Source organism: Lepidothrix coronata, unplaced genomic scaffold, assembly GCF_001604755.1.
Source record: "Lepidothrix coronata isolate B3197 unplaced genomic scaffold, Lepidothrix_coronata-1.0 Scaffold115, whole genome shotgun sequence".
Classification (NCBI taxonomy): domain Eukaryota; kingdom Metazoa; phylum Chordata; class Aves; order Passeriformes; family Pipridae; genus Lepidothrix; species Lepidothrix coronata.
The window spans coordinates 1,589,224-1,615,512 of NW_016690295.1; the positions used below are offsets into that span (position 1 = coordinate 1,589,224).

At 44.5% G+C, this 26,289-nt stretch overlaps 1 protein-coding gene across 1 annotated transcript; it reads left to right on the forward strand.

Moving 5' to 3' along the window:
* Positions 1-16,345: 16,345 nt before the first annotated feature.
* RASSF10 (Ras association domain family member 10) lies at positions 16,346-17,659 on the forward strand. The gene has a single exon (XM_017824974.1). The coding sequence runs from the start codon at positions 16,346-16,348 to the stop codon at positions 17,657-17,659; it is 1,314 nt and encodes a 437-aa protein (XP_017680463.1).
* The last annotated feature ends 8,630 nt before the right edge of the window (positions 17,660-26,289 follow it).

Here is a 26,289-nt window from a genome sequence, read left to right on the forward strand (position 1 = left end):
TGGCTGGAGAACAGCAGCAACCAGAACTGCTGCCCACTGTCCTGGGAGGGAGACATGCCAATGCCACCTACGCTGCTGTGGGGCTAGGTAGGGGCTTACCCTAGGTCTGGCTGGGAGAAAACTAGAAAATTAGTGGGACTAAGGTACATTTGGAGTCATTCCAGTATGGTTTATAATATACAATTAAACCCCTCTCATATACTTTGCAACACAAGCCTCAGAACTGATGTGTTAATTCTGTAGTGACAGGAGGATTATGGATTGGACCCAACCACCACCAGACTCCCTGGGCTTTGGAGTAGGCTTGGTCAGGGGTCAGTATCAGAAGTCATGGAGTGACACTTTTCTCTCTCTGACACTGTATGAACTTATTCTGATACCTGGAATGGAACAGATTGCTGTCTATTTTTAACCCATACTAAGCCAACGTGAAAAAGCATCAGTAAGACAACAGGGCATCAACAAATTGCAGAAGAAGCCAAACAATGCAGAGCAGAGTAAGCTGGGATGAAGGTGCCAGGTCAAACAGAGTGGAGGGGAAGAAGGAGGAAAACCTCTTCCCCAGTTCTATTACTGTGGGCCTAAATCTTAGCCCAACCAGTGTGAGCTGCTATTCAAATTAGAAGGAGCTCTAATGATGGAACAGACCTGCAGAAAAATTACTTCTACACAAAACGGTGGCAGCAGAAGTACTGATGGAAAGTGAAATAAGAAAATCAGCAGTGGGATTCTCTTTCCAGGAGGAAGCACTGTTAAGTTACATTGCCATGTTTTATTGGTACAGATGCATTTGGCAAAACTAATCGGAAAAGTCAAATAACCCATGCAAAAGTAGTTAAATGACAGTGCACGCACCCCACTCAGCAAGACTGTGCCCACAGAGTAATATCATTAGCAATATCCCTTTCTCCCCCATTTTTTCTCTTCATGGACCTTTCACTTTTGTCTTACGACTATACCAAAATCACAGAAACAGCATCACATCGTGCTGAGCAGACAGCAAACTGTTCATTCCCTGAATGGCCATGTCTTTCACACACACAGCTCTTCTAGGCCCTGTCACATTGCTCTTCACACAGCCAAATCTGACCTCAGCCTTCTTGCTGTGCTGGCAGACAAAGCCCAGAGGAGAGCACACTGCTAAGAGCAGAGAGGTAAGGGCAGCAGAGGGAGTGTCTGAGAAGGGAGGGAAAAGGCAGAATAGCAAACATGCTCTGTGCCTCACTTGATCACTGTTGCTCCCTGTTACTTTATCTCTAAAGAGGTTTCCACCATCTTAAGGAAATTAAAGAGGACTCACAATCACAGTGCTTGAAGATTGGACTCACAATCACAGTGCTTGAAGATTGGCCATAGCTCTGCAGACTTACACTATGCAGAACAAACGAGATCCAGCTAAGTACTGAATATCAGGAAAGTTTTAGCTTGAAGCTACAACTACATAACAGTGTCCCAGGCACTGATTGTCCAAAGAACATATCGAATGAGCACAGAAAACCACTGTTACATTTACCAGGCTGCAGTTATTTGGTTTACAACAAATGTCAGCTCAAGACACTGACTCTTGAGACTGCTCAGTTACTCCTGATGGGAACTAATGACAGATAAACCAAAAAATGATATATTTTATTGTAGCAGTCTGCTGATGAGCCATTCTCTTCAAGGATATAAATAAGGCTGCTGCTCCATGACTGTCCCATCATGCTCTACTCTCCACCACTCACGACTCCTTGTGTGCTACCTTCCCACATTTTCTTACTTCTTACCTCATGCTACATACCAAGATCCTTGTGCTTCTCATTTCACCTAATATTCCAAGTCAGGAATCCTTTCCTCCCAAAATTCATACCGCCCACAGTACTCCCAGCCCATTTTGCTATCTCCTCTCCCAAATATCCTGGGCCTACTCATGCCTAGCATTCCCACCTGGAAATGCAGGTCCTAGTGTTGTCTTGGACACTGCAGGCTATAGAAGGTGGGAACAGCTGCTTCCCATGGGAGCAAGTCAGTTCATGTCATCTGCTCTTCAGTAACAGGAGGTGGCTAACTTTTCTGTGGAAGAGGTAACCTTGGCTTTGCCACACAGACAGACCCTGTTGCACAGGTGTCTCACAGTTTGTCATAGCTGCCATTTGGTCTATTTTCAGTTTATATAAAATGTTGCAGAAATCCCTTTTTTTTTTTTCCAATCTGAAATTGTAAGAAGCAACATCATACATGCGTTCTTGTGATACACTTTTCACCATAGCTACAACCAGTCAAACTGTCTGTGGGACTTAATCACTTCAGCATTCTCCAACCCCCTGGGAAATGAGAGCATTCACCAGCCTATCCACACTTGTGGATTACAAGATCCACTTTTGACAGGAAAATGCTGCAATCATGTCGGCAGGATCTCTTAAAGAATTCTCCCTTCAAATCAGTGGGGATCTTCTCTCTCAAGAAGTGAAACATTGGTGAAGAGGAAACGATTGAGATGGTCCCTGGGTCTGAGATTTGCTTTTTGCCTCCACTGTCCCCTTTGGTCCTATGGAAACGGTGACTAAATCTGCATCAACTTTCCAGTTCCTGTAGTCTGTAAATCAGACAGAACTCCTCTTGACCTTGGTGGGAGGTTTCCATGATTAAAGCCAGCAGAAGAGACAGCAATGAAAAATTGCACACAAGAGCCTTTCTTTTCTTTCTTATTTTTTTTGAAGAAAAAGAAGTATTTCTAGCAATGAAAACTCCCTTCTGCTCCCAAGGGCAAACTTTGAAAGTGAAATAACTGTTACACGAGTATATCCTATTATTTGTTAACAGGTTTCACACAAGTAACTTGCTCAAATCACTTTGAAAACATTTCCTTTAATATAGGAACACAGGAGATAGATTAAAAGCATGCAAGTCTCCTGCTGAATGCCAGAGGCTCTGGAACACTGAACTCAGCACTTTGTAAAATTATCTCCCTTCAAACGAATTTTCTACTGTACTGATTGAAAAGGAAAAGGGAGGCAGGAGCCAAATGCTGTTAGAGAGAATTCAAATCAATTCCATTACACAGCCATAGTCATCCTTCATCCTGCACACACCACCCTCCACCCATCAAACAGAGTCAGGTTTCAAACACATTCAGCCACACCTGGCTCTGTGCTGGACACCAGCTATGGAAGATTCTGCAGCACCGTGGAAAGAGGCCACTAAAGGGCAATAGGCCCCAAAGGAATAGCAGTGGGAGTCATTTCCTCGTTGTTAGCTGGCCAGCACCAGCTTGTCCAAGCTGGCTGTGGTGCAGTGAGGGCAGCAGTGAGGAAGGAGATGGCACCTCTGGTGTCAGGGCACAAAGCTGTTCTCTGTGCCCTGGGCTGCGGATGCCCCCTCAACACCCCCCAAGTGGGGTGAGTCTACCACTGAAAAGCTGGTTTTCAAAGGCAAAAGTGAGACTTGGAAATGCAGAGACAGTACACTTTCAAACATACCTGCTCTATTTCTGCATCCTCATTCTCCCCCTGTAAAACAGAGGTGCTCTCTTCCCTAACATGCCTTTAGCTAATCCCACTCCCAAAGGACATACATCTCTAACCACCTGCTGTACAGTGACCAGCCTGACAGGACCTGGCCCTGCCTGTGACCTTTCCAGAGCTCTATTTACCTGAAGGCCTCCAACCTGCCATTTGGAAACCACAATAAGCCCTATGCATAAAGAAAACTATCTATAACAGAAAGACTATATATGAGCAAACTCTGCACTCAGGTTTCGATTCAATCTTCTGATTAAAAGTTTTCATACAAATCCACTCTAGTTAAAGATGGTGGGAGCTTTGTAGGTATCCAGATATTTGTATCACACCAACCAGCTGCAGGTAGGCTCCACCTCTCAGGATTTAGTCTGCTGTATTTTAAGACCCTCACTGTCAAACACACTGATATAGGATTTCAGCTTCCTTTCAACTTCCAGCCAAAAGCATCACTGACTTGGGCTGCAGTATGAGTAAGCTGGTATTCTAATAAGGGAAAGATGAGACTTAAACTTCTCCTGGGCTATGAAGACTGAAGGATTGTGCCATATAGCTGTGAGCATCTCCAGCTTTCCTTGAAGCCTGTGGCAGCAACCCAAGATCAAGCCTTCACTCACTCAGAATGAAATTCTCACGGGGTTTTCAATAAGGTCTATTTTTCACTCCTGACACTGCTTCTATGCTATTAATGTTAGGGTTTCTGCCAAATATGCAAGGCTTCCATTTTTTTATCCATTTTTTCTTTTCAAAAAACCCAAACCCTACAGTGATGGATTCATTTTCCTTTTTTTTTCTTTTTCTTTAATTAGTTGGTTTGCTTTGTTATTTTTATATAACACCTTTCATAGTCCACAGTAGGAGTGCTTCAGTAGAGCTGGATCATGCACAGCACTGGCCAAGCAGCATGTTGGGAGACTGGACAGCCAAAGCACAGAGCTCTAAGCAGTAAGCAACTTGACAAGTCTGAGGCTCTGTCTCTGAGTAGTACACTGAATTCTGACAAGTTCCTTAGGAAAAAGAGACCTCAAGCTGTCAAGAGTGCTAAAACTCCAGGATGGAGAAAAGGCATTTAACTTTTCTCGCTCAAAGGTTTAGAAATACTGCCAAAACCAATGACTGATGCTGGTACAAGCAGGATAGAAATGAAATAGAGGAATAAAAGACTGAAAAGAATAGAGGGCTTGTCACAACAGTGGGCAATTTAAATTTTGTAATTAAGATTTTTTTAGTTCAATTAGTATCAATTTATCCAGTGCCTTCTGCTTAAAAACAACTAGCTGAACAAGTTTTGGAGTTAAAAGTGCATTTTCTCATGATAAATGAAATCAAGTTATTTTTCCTTGCTAAAACAAAGTACCCAGGATTCAAAGTTTGCCATGAACTACAACAAGAAACTGTAGGTAACACAGCTTCAAAAAGGTGTCTGGACCAAAGCTTAGGCTGATGCAAGTCATCATAACTTTAAGAAGTTAATTAAGCTACTAAAAATCTGATTTATGTGAATTTTCCTAGCAGAAATAACAGACTCATTTGTTTTCTGCATATAAAACACACCCAAATTAACTTTATTTATTATTTTATGTACTAATTAGTGACACATAAGTCTCAAGTCCACACTAGATGTAAAATATGTATGTGCCATTACAACAGCAGCCTTTGCAGATGGCAAATATTAAATCATTAAAAAATTATGACTCTTCAGTCATTAATGGCCAGTCAACAGGAAACACTGTAAATGTGGCCTTCTGGTGCTATTTTTTCCCACTGAAGAGTCAGCTTTTGACAACTGACTTTATAAGCACTCAGCAGAAATGCATGCAAGGCATCCAGAGCAATCAGCTGCCAGCAGGATCTACACCCACCTCAGAAGCCCCATGGGACTCCCTGGGAATTGTTTATAAAGCAAAGGGTAAGACTGGAGGCTCTTTACAATAACAAGGGAATTACAATGCAGTGGCCACTGCAGCACAAGGAGCTGGTGATGGATGGAGTATCATTCTTTCCCCAGTGACAAGTAAATGAGGCAGACACAATCTTACTTTTAATTCAGCTGTCAATTTTTAAGCTAACCTGAAAAATCTCTTGTGCACAAAGCACAGCAGGTACATTAATAATCAGTCTTTCACTTGCTGCATGTAATACCTGCATGGTTCTATGAGGATTTAGGTGTTGCAATAACTTGGTTGCCACTACAGAGGCTCTGGCTATACAGTTCCCAATTCTGCCAGGATCATTCACCGCGTTTTACAGTGCTGTGTCAATTCTTGTTTGTATCAATGTTGCTGTCACTTTCTTTAAAACAAAGCTCTAGAAACTGTCAGATCAAACTGATTTTCTTGACATCCCCTGAATTTTCCTTTTCTTATTTTCCTTGCACTGCACTTGCTGTTGTCTCTTCTCTGTTTTCATTGCAATCTCATACTTATCCCTTTGCTAGGGTTCACTCTCTCTAATTAAGCTGAGGAAAATGAGAAAGCAAAATATTTTTTTTTAAAATAGCTATGTAGCAAGTGCTAAACTATTCAGGTGTCTCCTACAATATTATTGTTCAGACCTGTGCTGGGCCATCCTGATGGAAACCCACCATTTCCTTGGATCTCACCGTCTTCCCGGAGCTCCCAAGAAACAGATGCTTCAAAGAATAACACACCCTATTTCCCTGCTGCAGACACCCAACTCCAGGGCTTTTCCCACATTACTTTAACTTAGGTTCCTTTCTCACACTCTATATTACCACTCACATTTTTCCAACAGCTTAAGTTGCACATCATTTGATTTTCTGCCATCCAGGACTTGTTAGCTGAAGGGAAAGAACAGCATCATTGAAAGCTTCTTGTTTTCTAAAGAGACTTCTGGTCTCTGGACCTAACCCTGTTGCCAGTGTTACTGTCAGCATGTGGTCAGGGGTTACGTGAAGATACACTGTCTATACCCAGTTCACATTCTCTATAAGTCCTTTTCATTATCTTTTGTTGAAATCATTTTTAAAGCATCCCTATTTATTAATCTATAAATTTTATTTACTCACTTTAACTCCTCACAAAGGCTTGATTCAAGTTAGGCCACTATTATGATGATCTATCAAGAATACAAAAGAAAAATGTTTAGAAATGGGACAAAGATACAAATTTCCCGAGGAAATAAAACAAAAGTGCAGAAAAAAAAGCTTTGGGAATGTTTTCTGCAAAGAGTTAGAACACAACCAGACAGAATGGGGCTGGAGAATATAATAACCTCACGGTCTTAATTCAGTAGGGATTTCATTATAGTTGAAAAGTAAATCACAGCTCTTACATATGTATTCATAGCTACATATTTAAACCTTACCCCAATACAAATCTGTGCTATAAAAACCTGAAATAAACTATTGATCCTACAAACAAAATAGGCAAAACAGGTCACCTGGTCAGTACATTTATAGGGCAGACTTCAAAATCAAACAATTTCATGATAGTACCGGATAATGAAAGTTCTGTTCAGTCAAACACTGAGAATTCATTTGTCACCATTTTAATCTGCCAAAACGTCGTACTGCAATCATACACCCTGATTTTAACATCTCTATTTTAGCATCCTGATTTTAGGGTGGTTTCTGACACTTTTAGAACACTCCCTGAGATGTATTTCACTGGAGAAAAGGACGTGACTAATCTAAACACAAAAGAGATCTGCACGCAATATACAGACGGTGCCTATGTTTGCACACAAAACTTTTGATTCTTATGAATTCCCAAGTGACTGTGTTTGTAGAGTGGTAGAATGAGAGCACACACTTCATAGCCACAGACAGGAATGCACATCACGAACTGTTCTCCGGCTCAAACAACGTATAATTAAATTCTTTGTACCTGCAAGAGTTGCCTTACGGAAATGCAGCGCGCACACACAGCCTGCCTGTGAGCACATGCGAGTCAGACGTGTTTGCCAAAACCTAACGCTAAGGTTGGTCTCTTTCCTCACAGCAGTTATGCTGGGGAACCATATTACTCACATTGCCAGCATGAAAACAGATGTTTGCTTTGTGCCCAACTCATGTTTCCAACTATCAGCACTCCAGGGCCAGCTCCCAGCGAAGCCTGTCAAGAGTTTTGTCATTGGTCTCAGCAGACAGAGAGAAGTTTCTCTACCCGGCCTGTACAGAAAAAATAACAGGAGAACTTTTCACTAGCCATCACCTCCATTAAGGCCAGAAAACTACAAGCCCTTCCCTGTAAAAGTGACCTGAAAAAGAGGTCATCTGAGTACTTACATGGGAAACTCTGTATCCTCTGTGTTACTGCAGTGACAGTGCTTACTTACTCCTAAATAAGCAAATAAATATTCTAAAGGATATTCACAAGTTGGGCTGGGAAGGGGAGGAATCAGCAAGAATATTTGGAGTAGTTAAAAGCCTTCATGATAAATCTCAATATGATAATGAATGACCTAGTACATCTGGTTTGAGTTTAATTGTCAAAACTGAAGAAACAATCCCCATGAGACCCTCAAATATGTTCTCAAGGGATAAGAGAACTGATAAATGTGAAAGTAAAGAAGTGCTAAATAATTAAAATTATTCTATCTGCACAGAAGATTATAGAATCATAGAATGTTTTGGGTTGGAAAGGACCTTGAAGAGTATGTAATTCCAACCCCTCTGCCATGGGCAGAGACACCTTCCACTAGACCAGGTTGCCCAAAGCCTCATCTAACCTGGCCTTGAACACTTCCAGTGATGGTGCACCCACAGCTTCTCTGAGCAACCTGTTCCACAGCCTCACCACTCTCATAGTGAAGAATCTCTAATATCTAAATCTATCTCTTTCAGTTTAAAGTCATTACCCTTTGTCCTATCACTGCATGACCTTGTAAAAAGTCCCTCCCCAGATCTCTTGTAGCCCCTCTAGGTACTCGAAGGTGCTATAAGGTCTCCCCAGAACCTTTTTCAGCCTGAACAACCCCAACTCTCTCAGCCTGTCTTCATAGAGGAGACCCTCCTCTGGACTTGCTCCAACAGGTCCATGTCCTGCCCCAGAACTGTGCACAGGACTCCAGGTGGGTCTCACAAGAGCGGAGTAGAGGGACAGAATCTCCTTCCTTGACCTGTTGGCCAGGCTGCTTTAGATACAGACCAGGCTATGGTTGTTTTTCTGGGCTGTCCATTCACCTTTCCTGGTCATGTTGAGCTTCTCATCCACCAACATCTTTGTTTAGTACAGAACCCTGAGGAACCCCACTCCTCACTTGGACATTGAGCCATTCACATTGTCTCCAGTTGGACACTGAGCCATTCACCACAACCCTTCAAGTGCAATCATCCAGCCAAGACATTATCCACAAAGTGATCCACCCATCAAACCCATGCTTCTCCAGTTTAGAGACAATGATATTGTGTGGGACAGTGTCAAATGCTTTGCACAAGCTCAGGTAGATTATGTCAGTCACTCTTCCCTTGTCCATGACTGCTGTAAGCCCGTTGCAGAAGGCCACCAAATTTGTCAGGCATGATTTGCAGTAAAATATGGGGGTTATATTTCCTGTTTTTCAGTCAGTGGGAACTTCACCTGACTAACCACAAATTCTCAAATACGATGGATGGCGGATTAGCAACTTCATCTGCCAGTTCCCTCAGGACCTGCAGATGTGTCTCATCAGGTCCCGTGGACTTGTGCACCTTCAGGTTCTTTAGATGGTCTTGAACCCAGTCTGCTACAGTGGGGGGTTCTACATTCTCTCCGTCCCTGCCTCTGCCTTCTAAATCTCAGGGGATGTGGCTGGAACTCTTGCTGGTGAAGACTGAGGCAAAAAAGTCATTGAATACCTCAGCCCTCTCCATATCCAGGGTAACCAGGTGTCCTTTTTCCTTATGGAGAGGACCCACATTTTACCTAGCCTTCCTTTTATCACCAATATACCTATAGAAACGTTTCTTGTTGTTCTTAACATCCCTGGCCATATTTTGTTCCATCAGGGCTTTAGCTTTTCTAACCTGATCCCTGGATGTTTGGACAATGTCTCTGGTATTTGAGTTTGTCCAGGGTCTCCTTGTTCATCCATGCAGGTGTGCTGGTATTTTTGCCTTCCTTTTAACTTGTTGGGATGCATCACTTCTGAGCTTGGAGAAAGTGATCCTTCAATATTAAACAGCTTTACTGGGCCCCTCTTCACTCCAGGGCTTTTTCCCATGGTTCTTTACCAAGCAGATCCCTGAAGAGGACAAAGGCTGCTCTCCTGAAGTCCAGGGCTGTGAATTTGCTGCACACCCTTCTTGCTGCCTTTCACCATTTCCCAGGATCACAGAATCATCAGGATTGGAAGGGACCTCTGGAGATCATGCAGTCCAATCCCCTGCCAAGGCAGAGTCACCCAGAGCAGGTGACACAGGAATGCATCCAGGTGTGTTTTGAATGTCTCCAGAGAGGGAGACTCCCCAGCTTCCCTGGGCAGCCTGTTCCAGTGCTCTGCTACCCTTGACACAAAGTTGTTCCTCATATTGAGGTGGAATTTAACTTGTGTTTTAGTTTGTGGCTATTGCTCCTTGTCCTGTTGCTGGGCACCACTGAAAAGAGCTGACACCATCCTCTTGACACCCCTTTGAGATATTTATATGCATTAAGGAGATGCCCTCTCAGTCTTTTCTTCTCCAGATTAAACAGGCCCAGCTCCCACAGTCTCTCCTCAAAAGAGAGATGCTTCAGACCCCCAGTCATCTTTGTGACCTTTGCTGGACCCTCTCCAGTAGCTCCTTGTCTTTCTTGTACTGAGGAGCTCAGAACTGGACACAATACCCATTTAATGATCATTGCAGCCAAGGCTTCCCTTGAGCTTCAAGTTCTCCACCAGCACCTCCTTGTTGGTGAGAACAAGGTCCAGCACAGCACCATCCCTCATTGACTCCTGTGGCACTTAGAGAAGGAAGTTACTGTCAAGGCATTCCACGAACCTCCTGGATTGCCCATGCCCTGCTCTGTTGCCCCTCCAATAAATATCAGGGTGGTTGAAGTCCCCTATGAGGACCTGGGCTTGTGAACATGAGGCTGCTCCTGTTTGTCCGTAGAGGGTCTCATCCACTCAGTCTTCCTGGCTGGGTGTCACCTGTCCCCGCCCTCCCTTTAATCCTGGCCCATAAGCTCTCAATCAGCTCCTCATTCATTCTCAGGCAGAGTTTCATGCACACCAGTTGGTCATTGACACAGAGCAGCAGCAGTCAATAGAGAACTGGGTGAGGCTTGGCAGCCTCTCGGTGACACCCCAATATGAGCCCCAGTAAGCAGCACCCCTCTCTAGAGGAAAGGAATGTCACTATACTTAGTTCTTCATTCCTTTTTTGATCAATGAGGACTAAGTATTCAAGCTAAGACTAATCTATTAGAGTACATTTAACGTTTTTTGGAGAAGGAAGGTTATAGCCATCGTTCGAGTCTGATCTTTCTTGTATTTTCCCCCAAAGCTTAGTAGTGCAGCTCCACTGACTTGCATAGAATCAAAAGTTTGTATATCTGTTATGCACATGATAAAGACAAAAGCTGAATTCTGCTTTGGTCAGCTTCTTCTGTTCTTCTTCATTTATACTAAAAGCATTCAGTAAGAAAAGAAAATCTGAAACATGAGGTTTAAAGGGAGAGGGATTCTTTTCCATCCTAGGAGTCAGAGGCACATAACAAACAAACAAAACCAAATTGTTAGAGACAGCTCAAAGATTCTTAGCACTGATCTTTGCTGTGCCCCTAACCTGCTGCACGGCATTGGTTAGGCCTTCAAAGTAGAGCTAGTCTCTTCTTCCTGTGCATTTACATCTGGCACATCAAGATTTCCAAGGCTGTACTTAAATATAAATATATGTCTTCATAATTTTCTTTAATGGCAGTCTATAGACATACCTGCAGTTTGAAAGCACTGCAGAGGGATTTACCCAGGCAGCCCCCACTGATTTCACTGGAAGACAGTTTCCTCCTGACATACCCGTTTGTAGTCTGGGTGTGTGCACATTAAAAAAGAAGAAGTTGGATTGGATGAAGTAGTCAAAGCAGTATAACCCAGTATTGGCAGCTATTATGCAAACAGACCACACCACAGTCTTCCCAAATGGATCCCATAAGCATATAAGTATCATGTAAGATGTGAAGCAAGGAATTACTCCAGATTTCCAGATATCTCAACCATACTAATTGCATAGATGGCACTCAGAAGTGAGATAGTACCCATCAGATGCAAGAGACTGAAGGAAATGGATCAAGAGTTCAGAGACCTCATTGCTTACAGAAGCAGTTCAAGAGTTCCTTATGCTCCTTACAAGTCATCTTTATCAAAAGTGCCAGTTCCTTCAGTGGCTTTAACAGAATATCTGAAAGTAAGAAGCATTCTCTCAGGTCTAAAGCTGCTCAGATATAAACTGAACAACGTCCTTTCAAATGAAAGTCTAAGACCACAAACTGTTTTGACTGAAGTCTGCATACTGCTGCTAATAGAGAGGTAGTTTTTCAAGTGCTTTATTCAATGCATGCTAAACTATGGATGATTTGGTTATTCCAACATGATTTGGTTATTCAGCTCTATACTATCAGGAAAAACTAGGTACTAAAGGAAAAAGCACCCGTGAGAGAGTGACCTGTAAGCTCAAGTAGCCCGTTCCCCATTCATTTGTCTGTAAAGGTGAGCAACCATTGCAGCAGTCTGTAACACTACAGTAAAGTTATGTCCCAGGGCTTCATCCAAGTTTGTTGAGGCAAAGTGTTAGAAAGCAGCAAGTATAAGGGACCAAGTTCTAAACATCACAAAATCAGATTAACAGGAATGTAGGAAGAGGAGCTGGGAAAGCAGCCTTGCTGTTCAGCATCACAACAAAGAGTAACCTCTCCAGACAGTGATGGCTCAATAGATTACCAGTTGCAGCCTGCCTTTACTCATCTCACATAGGCTGTATTCTTTTGAACTGTAACCTCAGGAAAAATAAATAAATTGTCCTGAGAGTGATCTAAAAAGTAAAAGCAACTTCACTGTGGAAAAAAAGAAAAATACCCTGAATCCGACTCTGTATACTTTTTCCATTTAAATGTTTTTGAAAGAAATTAATTTTGTGTCTCAACCACAGTGTTCTAGGACTTCCCCCACATTCCTGCTATATGAAGTGCAGAAGCAGAAAGCACATTTGTATTTACTTGGTTTAGATTCAAAGGATTTAAGATGAAGACTTGCATCATTTTACTTATTAAAAATATCAGGGCTGCAATTTCATTCTGGTAGTTCAGCTCAAACAAACAAACAAAAAAAGAGAGACACTTCACTATCCAACCCTGTAATAGGAAAGCTGTTCTTATCACAAAAGACTTGTAATTTATTTGCACGCCTCAATGAAAAAGAAGGAAGAAATAGAACTTCATGTGAAATGCCAAAATATATCTGATTTCCCATCACTTGGCCTTGTAATTCTCCTGCAGTGGATAAAAATAAACTAGTCTATACCTGGGCTTGAACTTTTCAATACAGCCTAAAATATTAAGCTCATAAATCTCCTTTTGGGGCTTAGGCAGCTGTTAGGAGTATCATCAACTTTGAATTTTTGCAATTTATAAAACAAACCAAAGAAATGTAGGCCATGCAGTGTTTTTTTGGAATGCATTCTGTCCAGGAAGTTTGTGCCTCAGAAAAAGAGCGCGCTGTCAGCTGTGTATTGATATGGCAGTATAGAAACAGCCTCTGCATTCCAACAGACCATTTACTACATTTTAAGCTTTAAATTATGTGATATGCTTGTTTCAGAAATTACAGAAGACCTCACACATCACTGCTCTGTGGACAAGGGGGTGAAGAGAGGAACGAACAGGTGTCCTTCCCTCCAAATTGATATTTTAATGACACCCTCTCTGCACATCACTTGAGGACAGTGAACTGAAGGAGGTTTGCCTTCACCAGGGAGGAGATGCCTGAAGAAGCCCGTATGGCACTGCCTCCTATTGCTTCACCGGAGGTACATGTTGTCTGCTGAGCTTGCACTTTCGTTTTATCACCATCTGCAGTTGTTGGACTAATGTATTCTTCCTCATCTCCCTTTCTCATGGAATAATTAAAAGAAGGAGAGAAGGAGAGGATGGAGGCGGAGCACTAGGCAGTCGAGTTCAGTGACTAATGGTACCAGAGTGAAGGAACCTGATCTGTTTTGTGACACTGCTACTGCCTCACTACATAACCTTAGGCAAGACACCGGATTCCTTTATACCATAGCATTCTTATCTTTAAAATAAGATAAAACCATCCTCTGTAGGATGCTTTAAGATCCTGAGAGGAAAGGCAAAGGGTTGCCTGCATTCATTTGCCTTTTGGGATTCAGCACAGCAGGGCCCAAACTTTGCTTCAGGTGGAGTTCAAGCATATAAGCATTTCAAACTTTTGAAGCTTTGCTGGCAGGTTCCTGAGTTTGCAGAGAGACTAAAACAAAATTCCTGAGGGTTAAACTTGAGATCCAACAATGTGAATTTCTAATGCCATCTTTTTAACCATAGATCTACCACGCATATCCTACCTACCAAAATCAAGTGTTTGCTTCTCTGATCTTGCTCTTACAATTACTGCCTCAGACCAAACTGCCAACATCTTCATTCTCTCTCTGGCAATGTTGCCTTGGGGGTGTCACTGGGTAGGCAGAGTCAGTTTTCCATACACAGAGATGTGGTCAAGGAAAGATGGAACGATCATCTTCCAATTTCATTGCACAAAGCCAGGCTTGGATGCTGAGTAGATATAGGCAGTCAGACAAGTTGGAGCAGCTTGACCTGTGGCGAGCATAAGATGTTTCTTCACATCACACCCTGCTCTTCCTGTACTGTTCTTTGCCAGAAGAAAGTAGGTACAGACATTCTCATAGGAAACACATGTAAAACAAGATCAAAACTAAATGGGAAAGGCAAGGAATCACCATTAAAGGTGTTGGACAGTTTCTCACTGCTTCATTACCCCTTATGCTGCACCTGATTCTGCAAAAGACAATGAGGAATGGTCTTAATTTCCAAGTTTCTGCCAGCTTGATGAGAGCAACAAGGCTTTTCTTTTCCTACTCTTCTGAAGGTTTTTTTTAAATCTTGAGCCTTCCAGAGGCAAAGCTAAATCATATGGTTACATTTCACATCCCGTTCCTGTTCAACATCCTATCATTCTGGAGCAGTGTGAGCTGTCAGGTTTGCCCCAGAGTCCTGAAGACCCCCTTGGTTAAGACCATTTTGTTCTCTCACAGGACTGCCCCTGCTGGACCCACCTTCCTCTGCCCTGGAGTGAATGATGCTTTCAGGCATAATCAACGCACCGAACAAAAAGCCCACACACCTCGGAATAACCTTCCGTCAGCAAACGCTTTCTCTACACAAAGCACAGCAATCTAGCACTTCTGATACATCAGGAGAGCAAAATGCCTTGCCTCTGGAATTGGCAGTGCCAGACTACCGTTGGACAGGAACACGCAACATTAACGTAAGGCGGCTGTGGTCAGGGAGCAAAACCCAGCCTGTTACCAACACCCCCGTCTTGTGTGCCCTTGTTGCAACACGCAGCGGCCACCTCGGTTTGGAATCATTTAACCTGCAATAACACAGGAAAGGGACGTTAGCGGCAGGCGCACGATCCGTGTGATCTGCAGCTCCAGGAATGCTGGCGTTCGGTGGTCCCTCTGCCCACTTCCTCACGGGACAGGAGGCTGCACGTCAGAAACCACCACCGTAATTAGCTGCCTTACGCAGCCCGGGCAGAAGGCAGGCTTCCTTCCCCAGGACTAGTCTTTCCACGTAAATACGGGAGAAGCCGGCGCAGCAGCTGCCCACACCGAGCCTGTTACTTTAGGGAAGAACAGGACGTTAGGCTGCATAATTGTTAACTCGCTATTTTGTGTGCCCCAGCGTCACTGTTTCAAACAGCAGAATTACAGTAGTTAGGCTACAATGCCACTACGCTGTTCTATTCCACTGACTGGAACACAAAACTTATTCACACAAAAACCCTCTCCGCACGGCACACCAGTTTTATTGGCTCTAAAACTCATCAGCCTCCAGGTCTGAGAGAGATTTCCCCCTTTACCCACTATAATACTCTTCTAACCATGTAGAAAAGCCCAGGTCCGTGAACCCTGCAATGCAATCGCACCATGAAAATCAGTGCCGCAACCCTGTGTTTTATTACCATTTTTTACATCTTCTCATTTTAATCCGCACTCGGAGACCGATCCTGTTCCCATCAAAGTACACAGCAAGCTCCCATTAAAATCTGGCTCAGCTAGTATTTTAATAACACTTAGACATTCCCGTCCTTTGCATATTTCATCTGCGAAGTGCTTTGCAAACATGAATTTCCTAATTACAGGCGGATGATTTACTAAAACTGGAAATTCCTCACTAGTTCTGGCTCTCCCTTTGAAGCTCCAGGATTCGCTCTTGTCCCTCGGCACTTTGGAAGATCCCCCGACGCCGCTCGCTCGCTCGTTCCCGGCAGCGGCGGGGCGAGGGGAAAGAAGACACGGAGACGACGGTGACCTGCTCCCAAGTTTCCGCGCCGGCGGATCTCGGGGTGTGATCCGCGGGGGCGCCCACGTGGGGAGAGGAAAGCCGGGAGGCGGCGGGACGCGGCGGAGCGCAGGCAGCGGACGGGACCGCGACGGGTCCGCAGCGCACCGGGCCGGCCCCCCCGCCCCCGGCGGCCCCGCACCGGGCAGGAAGGGGTGGAGCGGCCGGGCGGGGTGCCGCGGGCGGGGAGGGGAGGGCCGGCATCCCGGCCGCGCTGAAGCCGGGCGGACGGGCTGCGCCGCGCCTCCCGTGAGCGCTGCCCATGGAGCGGCTGCTCGGCCAGCCTTGAGCCCGCGGCCCCGGTCGCCCGCCCCGCAGCCGCCCCCGATGGAGCCCGAGGAGCGGAAGATCTCGGTGTGGATCTGCCAGGAGGAGAAGCTGATCTCGGGGCTCTCCCGGCGGACCACCTGCTCGGACGTGGTGCGGGTGCTGCTGGAGGACAGCCACCACCGGCGGCAGTGCCCGGCGCCGCCCGAGCCCGGCGGCGGGATGCTGTCGGGGCCGCCGCACTCCTACTGCATCGTGGAGAAGTGGCGCGGCTTCGAGAGGATCCTGCCCAACAAGACGAAGATCCTGCGGCTCTGGGTGGCGTGGGGGGACGAGCAGGAGAACGTGCGCTTCGTGCTGGTGCGCAGCGAGGCCTCGCTGCCCAACGCGGGTCCGCGCAGCGCCGAGGCGCGGGTGGTGCTGAGCAAGGAGCGCCCCGGCCGCGGCCTGGGGGCGGCCCGAGCCAGCCTGGCACTCACGCAGGAGCGGCAGCGCCGGGTGGTGCGGAAAGCCTTCCGCAAGCTGGCCAAGATCAACAAGAAGCGGCAGCAGCCGCTGGCCCGGGAAGCCTCGTCGGCGGAGAGGATGGAGACGCTGGTGCACCTGGTGCTCTCGCAGGACCACACCATCCGGCAGCAGATCCAGCGGCTCCGCGAGCTGGACCGGGAGATCGACAGGTACGAGGCTAAGATCCACCTGGACCGCATGAAGCGGCACGGCGTCAACTACGTGCAGGACACCTACCTGGTGGGCGCCGGGGAGCCGGAGCCTGGCCAGCCCCCCGCCGGCCGCCCCGAGGAGGACTATGCCAGGAAGTGCGAGGAGGTGCTGCAGCTGCAGGAGCAGCGGGCGCAGCAGGAGGAGCTGCTGGAGCACCTGGCCGCCGAGATCCAGGAGGAGCTCAACGAGCGCTGGATGAAGCGGCGGCGGGAGGAGCTGGAGCTGGCGGCGGGACCCGGCCTGGCCGACACGGACTGCGACACCACGGAGCTGAGCGGCGGCGGCGAGGGCGAGCTGCACCTGGAACACGAGCGGGTCAAGACCCAGCTGAGCACCAGCCTCTACATCGGCCTCAAGCTGAGCACGGACCTGGAGGCCGTCAAGACCGACCTGGACTGTACGCAGCGGGCGTGGGAGGACAAGGAACGGGAGCTGCAGCGCCTGCTGGAGACGCTGGGCACCCTGGACGTGGCGGAGGCGCCGGCGGAGCCCCGCGGGGCAGCGGGCGGGGGGCGGCCGGCGGCGACCCCGGGGGGCGGCTGGGTGGAGCTGCGCAAGGACCGCGCCGACAACGACGAGGACTCGGACACGGGGCTGAGCTCCATGCACAGCCAGGACTCGGACTCGGTGCCCGTCTGCGAGTCCCTCGTGTAGCGCCCGCCCGGCCGCGGCCCCTGCCGGGCAGCGAGGCACAAGCGGAGCGGGGCTGCCGAGGCACAGGGCGCTGTGGGGCTGCGGGCAGGTGTGGGGCAGGCGAGGAAACTCCCGGCGCAGGAGGCAGTCGCGCAGAGGAAACATTTTAATTTGAGCTCTGGAGTTTGGGCTTGTTCTGACTAGTCGTCCGCGGGCAGCGTTTAGGCTGGCTCGCAGGTACTTTTATCTGAGGAAGAGAGAAACCCACAGCGGGTTTGCGTTTCGTACACGTCTGGGGTTGCTCTCTCCTTAAATCCTGCCGCTTGCTTCCCTCCGAAGCTTTTCTTGCCGGGCCTTTTAATCCCAGGGCTCCCCACGAACTCCCCACTGTAGCACAGACTGCTCTGGGTAAGCTCTTCACGAGCAAAATGCCGGGATGTGAGCTCTGGGGCGGGAATCTGGATTTCCCGAACAGGTTCTTGGCAGTGCAGAGGCAGATGGTGGGTTATACTGCCTGTCATTTACAAACACACCCGGCTCCTTTACAGGCAAAAAGTCACTGAGACTAAAGCTGCTGATCATGTAAACACCACGGAGGAAAAGAGGTGTTAGTACCACTGACACTGGGATCTCCCAGGGCGCAAGCTTTTGGAAGGTACTGCAGTTCCTTTTGGCAACAGAAAGGGGTGATAAATCACTTCCTTTTTTTTTTTTTTTTAAAGAACAAACTAAATCAAAATATAGGTTGACATGTTGTATTAACTCTGCTCTGTGTAGTGCTTTTTCTTATGCATAGATAACAGTGCTTTGTTTAAAGGCATACTAAGAAATCTGTTAGTATCAATGTTCATTTGACAGTCATTGAAAGTAATTAGCAGTGCCTGTATGTACACAGCCTTCAACTACATTTTTTCACTAGGCTAGCTGATCTTTGGCTGAGCTTGGTTGTAGATAAACAAAGTACAGAATCAGCTTGAGCTACCATTTATAATAATATAGTTCATATCAGGCCAAGAGATGCAACGATAAAAGCATGACTCAAGCCCTACCTGCACTACAGCTTAATCTTTTCAGTTATTCCAATAACAATAATAAAAAAAGGCAGCATCAGCTGTAACATGCATTTCACTTAACTGCCAAATCTTCCTCTGCAGCTTAACTCTTGCCGAAAATATATGATCTGCTCTTACAATAAGAGACATTAAGGATTCTTTTATTCCAGAGTAATTGCAGAAACAGTTTAAGCAGTGAGAGACCAGAGAATGTTGAGTTAGGTCTGACTGATGGTGTGAACTTTTTAAAACTTCTGAGGTTATTATTTATGTAAGGTTATTTATAAAAGTTTTCATTTAACAATAAGAAAGTATAAAAAAGGGTTACACCAATAGACCAGTTCTTTATTTTCATTAAGAACCTTGCAGCCTGCTCACCCAAAGACCATGTTCCACTTTTGCAGTGTTCTTGCTGGTAGGAATTCTGATGGACATCAGAAAACTAAACTCAGCAACGACTCAGTTTGAAAGCAATGGGAGAAATACCATCTGGGGATTTGCAGAGGCTGTACAGTTTTCTATATGCTATGATTCTTGATAAATGTTATTCCACTGAATGGGTCTCAGTTATAACAAACTGTGGTTTATTTTAAACACTGATTATATAATTGTTTTTCACATTTTAGTCAACCTTGGAAAATATTTAAGAACCTATTTTTAGAGCTAATAAAACACTTAATAAGGCTAAACAAGTGTTCCCAATTGAGTGTGATTTAAAAAAAAAAAAATCTATCAGGACTGGGATTCTGTTGTGTTATCTAGTGTGCAAAGCAAGTAGAAAGTAGAGCTCTCCAGCCTGTTCCATGACAGCATTATCCCCTCACTTTCTGGTGGCATGAGGGGTCCCCTGAGGTACCAGTAGCAGTGCACAGCCCTCAGATCTAGTCACTGCAGGGGTAGTTAGTGGCATTTAGAAGCATGAGCCCATGCCCAGAGTGAGGAATTTCAATTTTCATGGGAGAGGAGCTGAAGAATAAGCTGGGGGTGCAGGAGTTGGTGGTTGCCCTGCACTATTGTTAACCAGTGCAGAGGTAACGGAGGGTGATGCCACTACCTGGTGACAGCTTCCCCAGGGACCGATGGGAGCAACACACCTGGATTTGTTATGTATGCTCTCTCATTAGCCACACAAAGCAAATAAAAAGTAAGCACATTACAGAAATAAGCTGCAACGGGCCGTACATCATCAGACTACTGATAGAGGTGTCATGTATTTCGTGAAGTATGAGGTGAAGGAAGCCTGGAAATTCAAAGTTGCAAAGTCTGCCTAGTCATCCTCAGCCAGGAAAACCTTAAAAACAGGACAAGCCCACTTTTGCTCCAGGTTGCAGGGCACCATGCAATGCTTGCTCTTGGCTTCTCAAATTAGATGCAGTAGATCACAACCCTGCTGAGTTGCCGGCCCCTGTCCCACAAGGACAGGGGTGAGAACGCTGCAGGTGGCACTGTAGTCTCAAGACTTTTTGTGGGATCTACAGTGAATTCCTAGGAGCACATATCTGATCGTGTTCCTATACTGTGCAGGTGAAATTGGGTGAATTTATTTGACATTCCAGCTGCTACAAATGCAATTGCAACAGGCTCACAGACTGAATTCAAACATCTTCACAAATCCCTATCACTCTCAAACCATTATTAAAACATTAGTATGGAAGAGGAAATCACTATTTGCATTGGACCAGGTACTTCTCCCTTCCCTTCTTCTGGGCTTGTATATCCTCACTTAGATAATAGAGACAAGCCACAGGATGCTTGGCTTTGACAGGGAATTTGGCTCTGGGGTTTTGCTGGGCACATAGCCAAGGGTTAGGAGAGCTGATTCAGAATTACAGGTAGAAGGGCAGGATTTTTATCTCCTTTCCAGTTCTGAGAGAATGGTAGAGAGAGATAGCAGCAGAAAAAAGCCCTGACCAACATCATGACAGAAGTCTACCTTCCGGCACCACCAAGAGCGAGGTGAAAGCTCCAACAAACACAGGGCTGTGGTTTGTTTTTGTTGGTTTTTTTTTTTATACCTTTCTCTTCTGTCTTTCAGAGTCAACTCCAGTCTAATGATGAGTCTTTCTCTCATCCTAAGAACAGACAGATACAGATAGCCATGAATTAAATAAAAAACTAATAGCATTATGAACTGTTTATACAAATTTGTCTATAGTACCAGGTTACCCTATTAATGCAAAACCCTAACTGCTTCTCCAAGGAACCATCAAGGACCAAGGTCACCAGGCCTTTCTCAGACATAATACCTACAAAAATCAAAGAGTTTTGTCCAGGAGATATAATCAGAGTAGCATCAGGCCTTAGTTTCAGGCACTCTTTACACAAAGCACTGCTACACAAGTGCTGTCTGTTGCTGCCCTTGGACACGTTTTTTCTGACCCTTCATGGCACTTTGTTTTGTGCCTATACAGGAGTTTGTGGGACTAGGTAGTGAACCAGGGTCAGAAAAAAACTGATGAGCTTCAATTTAGGTGAGCCTGAAGTGGCTCAACGTACAGTCACACAATTGCTTCTGCTTATGACAAGGTACAGTGCTGAAAATGAGAAATGGAAGGCCCTTGGAAAGGTGGAAGTGATTCTTTCAGCAATGGGCACTGTTTTATGCTGACTTACATGCTGGCAAAAGCTTTGTTCAGGCTGTAAATATCCCCCCACTCACAGTCTAAAAGAAGGCTGAGGAGTGGAAAACTAAGGCTGGAGCTGAAGCTTCCTTGACATCAATTACACTCACCTATATTAAACCCAAAATAAGTCAAATAGTCCAGCTTTTAGCCTTGACCTTGTTTCAGAAACCCACTATCAAGCAATATTATCAGAATGAAAACTGTGTCAAATTTGATATATTTCTACTTCTTAGCACGTATAAGAGATCTGCCAGTTTGAATAAGCACTTTGTAGGGATATCATTTGATACCTTAAATGGGGAGGGAAGAGAAAAGGCAAATACATTCACTATAATGAACACCACTGACATGCAAAATAAATGACCTAATAATTATTGCCATATATTCTGAAACAGCATGTAGGAAGCCAAATCAGAGTCTGGCTGATTTATAGTGACAGATCCTTTTCCAAAGAACCTTCAGTCTTGGTTTCAGACAAGACATAGTCAAAGGAGGGAAGCAAGTAAGTGGGTGTGAGAGAAGGAAAACATGTCATCAAGCTTTATTATTGACTGCTTGCATGAAACATATGTTCCAGGTTTACTTTAAAAATAGTCTGTGTGCCTATGTCTGCAGACACATGTGCAGGGATTGACCTCCTTACCAAATTCTACACAACTTTGCTTTTTTTTCCCCCCCCCCTTTTATTTGCACTGAGCTGGGACTGTAGCTCAATACATGAAAAGAGTAGCAGAGGCCTTGAAATAAAATAACAGGTCTGGTGAGCTCTGCTGGTTAACGAGTTGAAATACAAGCCACTGTGGATTGTTGGGAGCAGTTGTCCTTTGAAGTCACTTGATATTATTGCTCCTGAGCTGGCACACAAGGTTTAAAGAAACGAGCATCGTTTAAAGTGCAGGGAGCCTACATGGATGTTACTCCTTTTATACAAACTCTCACTGCTAAATGAACTCGAAAGCTTAACAGAAAAGGAAAATTCAATAAACTCAGAGCAAATTTTGGCTCTATACACAAATTAGCCAACTATCTTCAAGCAGAATTGTAAAATAATATTTTTAAAAAGTACTGCTTGCATAATTTAATACACTACTTGTGTAGATGCATCAGAGCAGAACTTCCCATGCAAGGTGGATTGTCACACCCTTTCACATGCTGCATAACTGGCCATTGATTTCTGAGAGTATTACAGCACCAACTCTGCCAGGGCATTAGAGTGTACCCTTAAAATACAACTTCTGCAGGCTTTACACACCTACATATCAGCTTTTTACACTTTGGGGTTTATTTGGAAAGTTTTGAAAATATTCTAGGAACTTACTGATGTTCCACAAAAAAATAGTTTCCATTGCCAATAACATTTTTCCTCTTTCCAGCCAACCTGCTCCTCCCCTATTCATCAGCACCTGCTCTGAGTTTCACGAACAGCCTTGTTCAAATTGGTGGGACTCCACAGGTTCAGTGTTAGGATCCTACTTGGTAAGAAAGCTGAAGAAAGAGTCTTTCCAGGTCTTGGCAAAACCTCCATATTTGTGTAGTACATGGCAATCTCAGCAGTACTTTTGTAGTTCTTAATGTAATGACATGCCATATGGATTAAGGACGTCCTCTCACAAGCTGTTTTTTGATGCTGCTGTTGCTCAACTCCCTTGCCCCTTTTCCCCTCTTTTTTTTTTCCTCTTTTAACATGTTTCTAAGCTACCTTCTGAATTTTTCCCCTCCTCCTACTTTGAGGGAAGCACTTCTAACAGGAGGAGGGAGCACATCTCAGATGCTATTCTGGAGGGGAACGTTGCTGTGGAGCATTGGGGTAAGGGAGATACAGTGAAGGGAGATTCCTGGTTTGAAGAATAACGACTAGTATCTTATTTCCCCAGGAGCATAAGCTTTTGATGAAGACATCTTCTGTGTGGTTGCACACCATCTGGCAGAAGGAGGCCTGATCTACTCAAGCTTCCTATAATGAAAACACTAAATTTCACTCTTCTGTGCCTCAGTTCCCCCCACATTGCAGTGTGTGTGCTCCCCTTTTCTGAATGGTTACAAGTAGTCTTTCCCTTTTACTAGCCTGATGAAACCACTGCAAAGTGATCTCAGAACACAATCCTGCTAAGCCAGTCTTGGGATTTTATAGGGTTTACTGGGGAAAAAGAAACAAAACAAGAAAAAACTAACAAAAAATCTCTGACTCATAGAAAGAGCTCTTACATATCTGAAATATACTATCATCAGCTTACTAGCACTGCACTTCACATGGCTTAATTATGTGATTATTTAGTCTATTATATCCAAAAGAAATTCTTTTCATCAGTCAAATTGTGCTCATAAGAAGGTCTTTGAAAAATGTGTTAAAAGCCTTTAGGAAAAATATTTAATCCTTGTTTCAGTTTAATGTAATCCCCTTGTTTTAATCTCTTACAGTGTACTTTTTAACATGTAATCAGGCTATTAGTTTATACATTTAATTATCAGTGGAGCCTAATATTTTTTTTTCCCTTCCTTCCAATGAGTCTCCACTTGATAGACATATCTTAAGAACAGATGAAAAGAGACTTTGGAAACTAAGAGAGACATGGATCAGCTTTTGAAAACATTGGTCCTTGTTCTTCTTACCCTTAGCATAGAAGCAAATGACTTGCTTTCAGCTGCAGCTGTCTAGCATTTTTGTTTCCCTTTCTTTCACAGTTGCTTTTCACTTTCTCACTGAAAAGTATCTCCATAATTCTATTACAGGTTTCCTTTTTGGAATGACTGATGACTCATGAATCACCAGTAGGTTAAAAGTTTAAAGCCAGAGTTGTATATTTTTATTTTTTTTAATTCTGTCCCTGCACATTTTCTGTGTCTCCTGCTTTCTGTCCTTGCTTTCAAAAAAATATTACCCTGGCCAGATAATAGAGGGTCAGGCATTTAAATTTTGCCATTCTTCAAAGAAAGATCCAGCACACAGAGCTCCAGGTGTCCTGTAACACACAGAACAGCACATAGAGCTGTGCCCATCCACAAGAGTGAGCTGATTAGAAATGTCTTTCCTTGGCTAACAGAAGAAAAGACATGTTTTAAGCCACTATAGTATAAATCACTTATTCTTAGCCCTGACAGGAGTGACTAATGATCTTCAGCAGGTGATTCCAATGTGAAATAAAATAACCTGATAATCTGAGTATTTTGAATTAATTTTGACTTATTTCCTGACTTCAGGGTGCGGATTTTTGAAAACAGTATCTCCTGCTCCCTACCTGTCAGGTGTAGTTAGGAAAGAAAATGGCCTTTTAGCTTTGAGGAGTTTATAAACCAGTCAGGGTAGTAATGAGCACAGACCTTGCTGCTTTCTGTTCTGGTGGGGAAGGAAAATTTTCCTGCCTCGACAGTGCCTAAATGAAGTGGAGATGGACAGGAACAAGAGTGTGGAGAACGAAACCATGTCGGAAGAAGAAGGGAACTGAGCCCAAGAAATACAAACTGGAGAGGAGGCAGCTGAAGGGAACAAACAAGAAAGGACAAAAAACCAGCAAGAAGCCTGGACACTAGGAAAGTAGCAGGCGGCAGGAATCAACTCCTACACAGTAACAAGGGAGGAAACTCAGCCTGTGATAACCAGCACACACCTTGTGGTTATCGGGCTGTTCCACTGTAACCATGTAACAAAGAGCTGCCCGGCAGGGACAGGAGATCCCGCCACAGCATCTCCACAGCACATCAACACTGTAGCCAGGTGAACCAGAGGAAAGAGAGATCAGTGAAAATCCTTTCCTGAGGCTTTGTTAACCCAGCTGTAAAGGCCAGTGACTGCAGAATTTGCAACAGGCAAGCGTGCTGGGAATTTGAGGAAGAAATGACGCTGTCAAGTGTTATTTTTGCTCTACTTTCAACTTATACTTGGTAAATATGGAGGAATGAGTGTTTCCCTAGATGATACATAGTTTATATCATCAGTTTCTCTGCAATACACTCCTTTCCTAGAACATTAAGGTTTAGCTGCTGCTTTTATAATCTGAGGCATTTTCATGTTATTGTGTTTACCTACATGACTCGCCAAAAAGCAATGGCACAAAGTAAACTGGGTATTTTAGCTTAATTTAACAGGCAAACTTAAGGAAAAAAGCAAATCCAGACCTATTACTCCAGTTTACACAAGCCAGATTGCAAAACATGTGTAATGGACTTTTAAAGTATGGTTTGCAAACTAGTTTGTGTAAAACAAGCCAGCTGAGCCAGATTTAAATTTCAGTTGTTTAAAGTCTCTCATCATGTGTCACTGAAGTGATTCACATGTAGATCACTTAATCTAGCTAATGAACACAATTACCATTTTTGAAAATATTAATTGGACCTGTATTTATACTCCTTTCTGCATTTTACCTTCATAACCACCTCCATAATTATCAGCTCCTATAGCCTTATATGCCTAAAGGAATAGTTTACCTTTATAGAACACATATTTGATTATTAACTTCTCTTTAATTTCCCCTCCCTTCAATACTTTCCCCCACAGAATTTCCAAGCCTTTTTCTTTCCCTCCAGTCATTAGCAATTGGGCCAATGAAATCTGGGCTAATGCATCTTTGCAAATACCAAGAGTGAGACACCAGCCTGCTCAGAAATCGTCTGCCACACGCTTTCAGCTCAAGGCTCATAACTGCTAAGTCACAGTAATTCCAGCTGAGTTCCTGGGATTTCTTTTACTTGTAAAACTGAAGAATAGAAAGAACACATGCTTTCCTAGTTCAAAGATGGATAAGGCAACCAGCTTATGCAAAAGGTCACAAGCTGCACTGTTCTGCACAAGGCATCAGAGTCTGCAGGTGAAAGGAGACAGGTTGGAAACGCAGAAGATGTACCCAGTTAACCCACTGATTTGCACATTTTCAGCTAGAGCTAAGCAATATTTGCGTTAGCATTGGTATAGCAATAGGACCACACAACATAGAAAGTACTAGACAAGGTATTTTTAAAAGTCACAGAACAAGGCAGCCCT

Coding starts and splice junctions, on each gene's coding strand:
- RASSF10 (XM_017824974.1), top strand. CDS start 16,346: ATGGAGCCCGAGGAGCGGAAGATCTCGGTGTGGATCTGCCAGGAGGAG.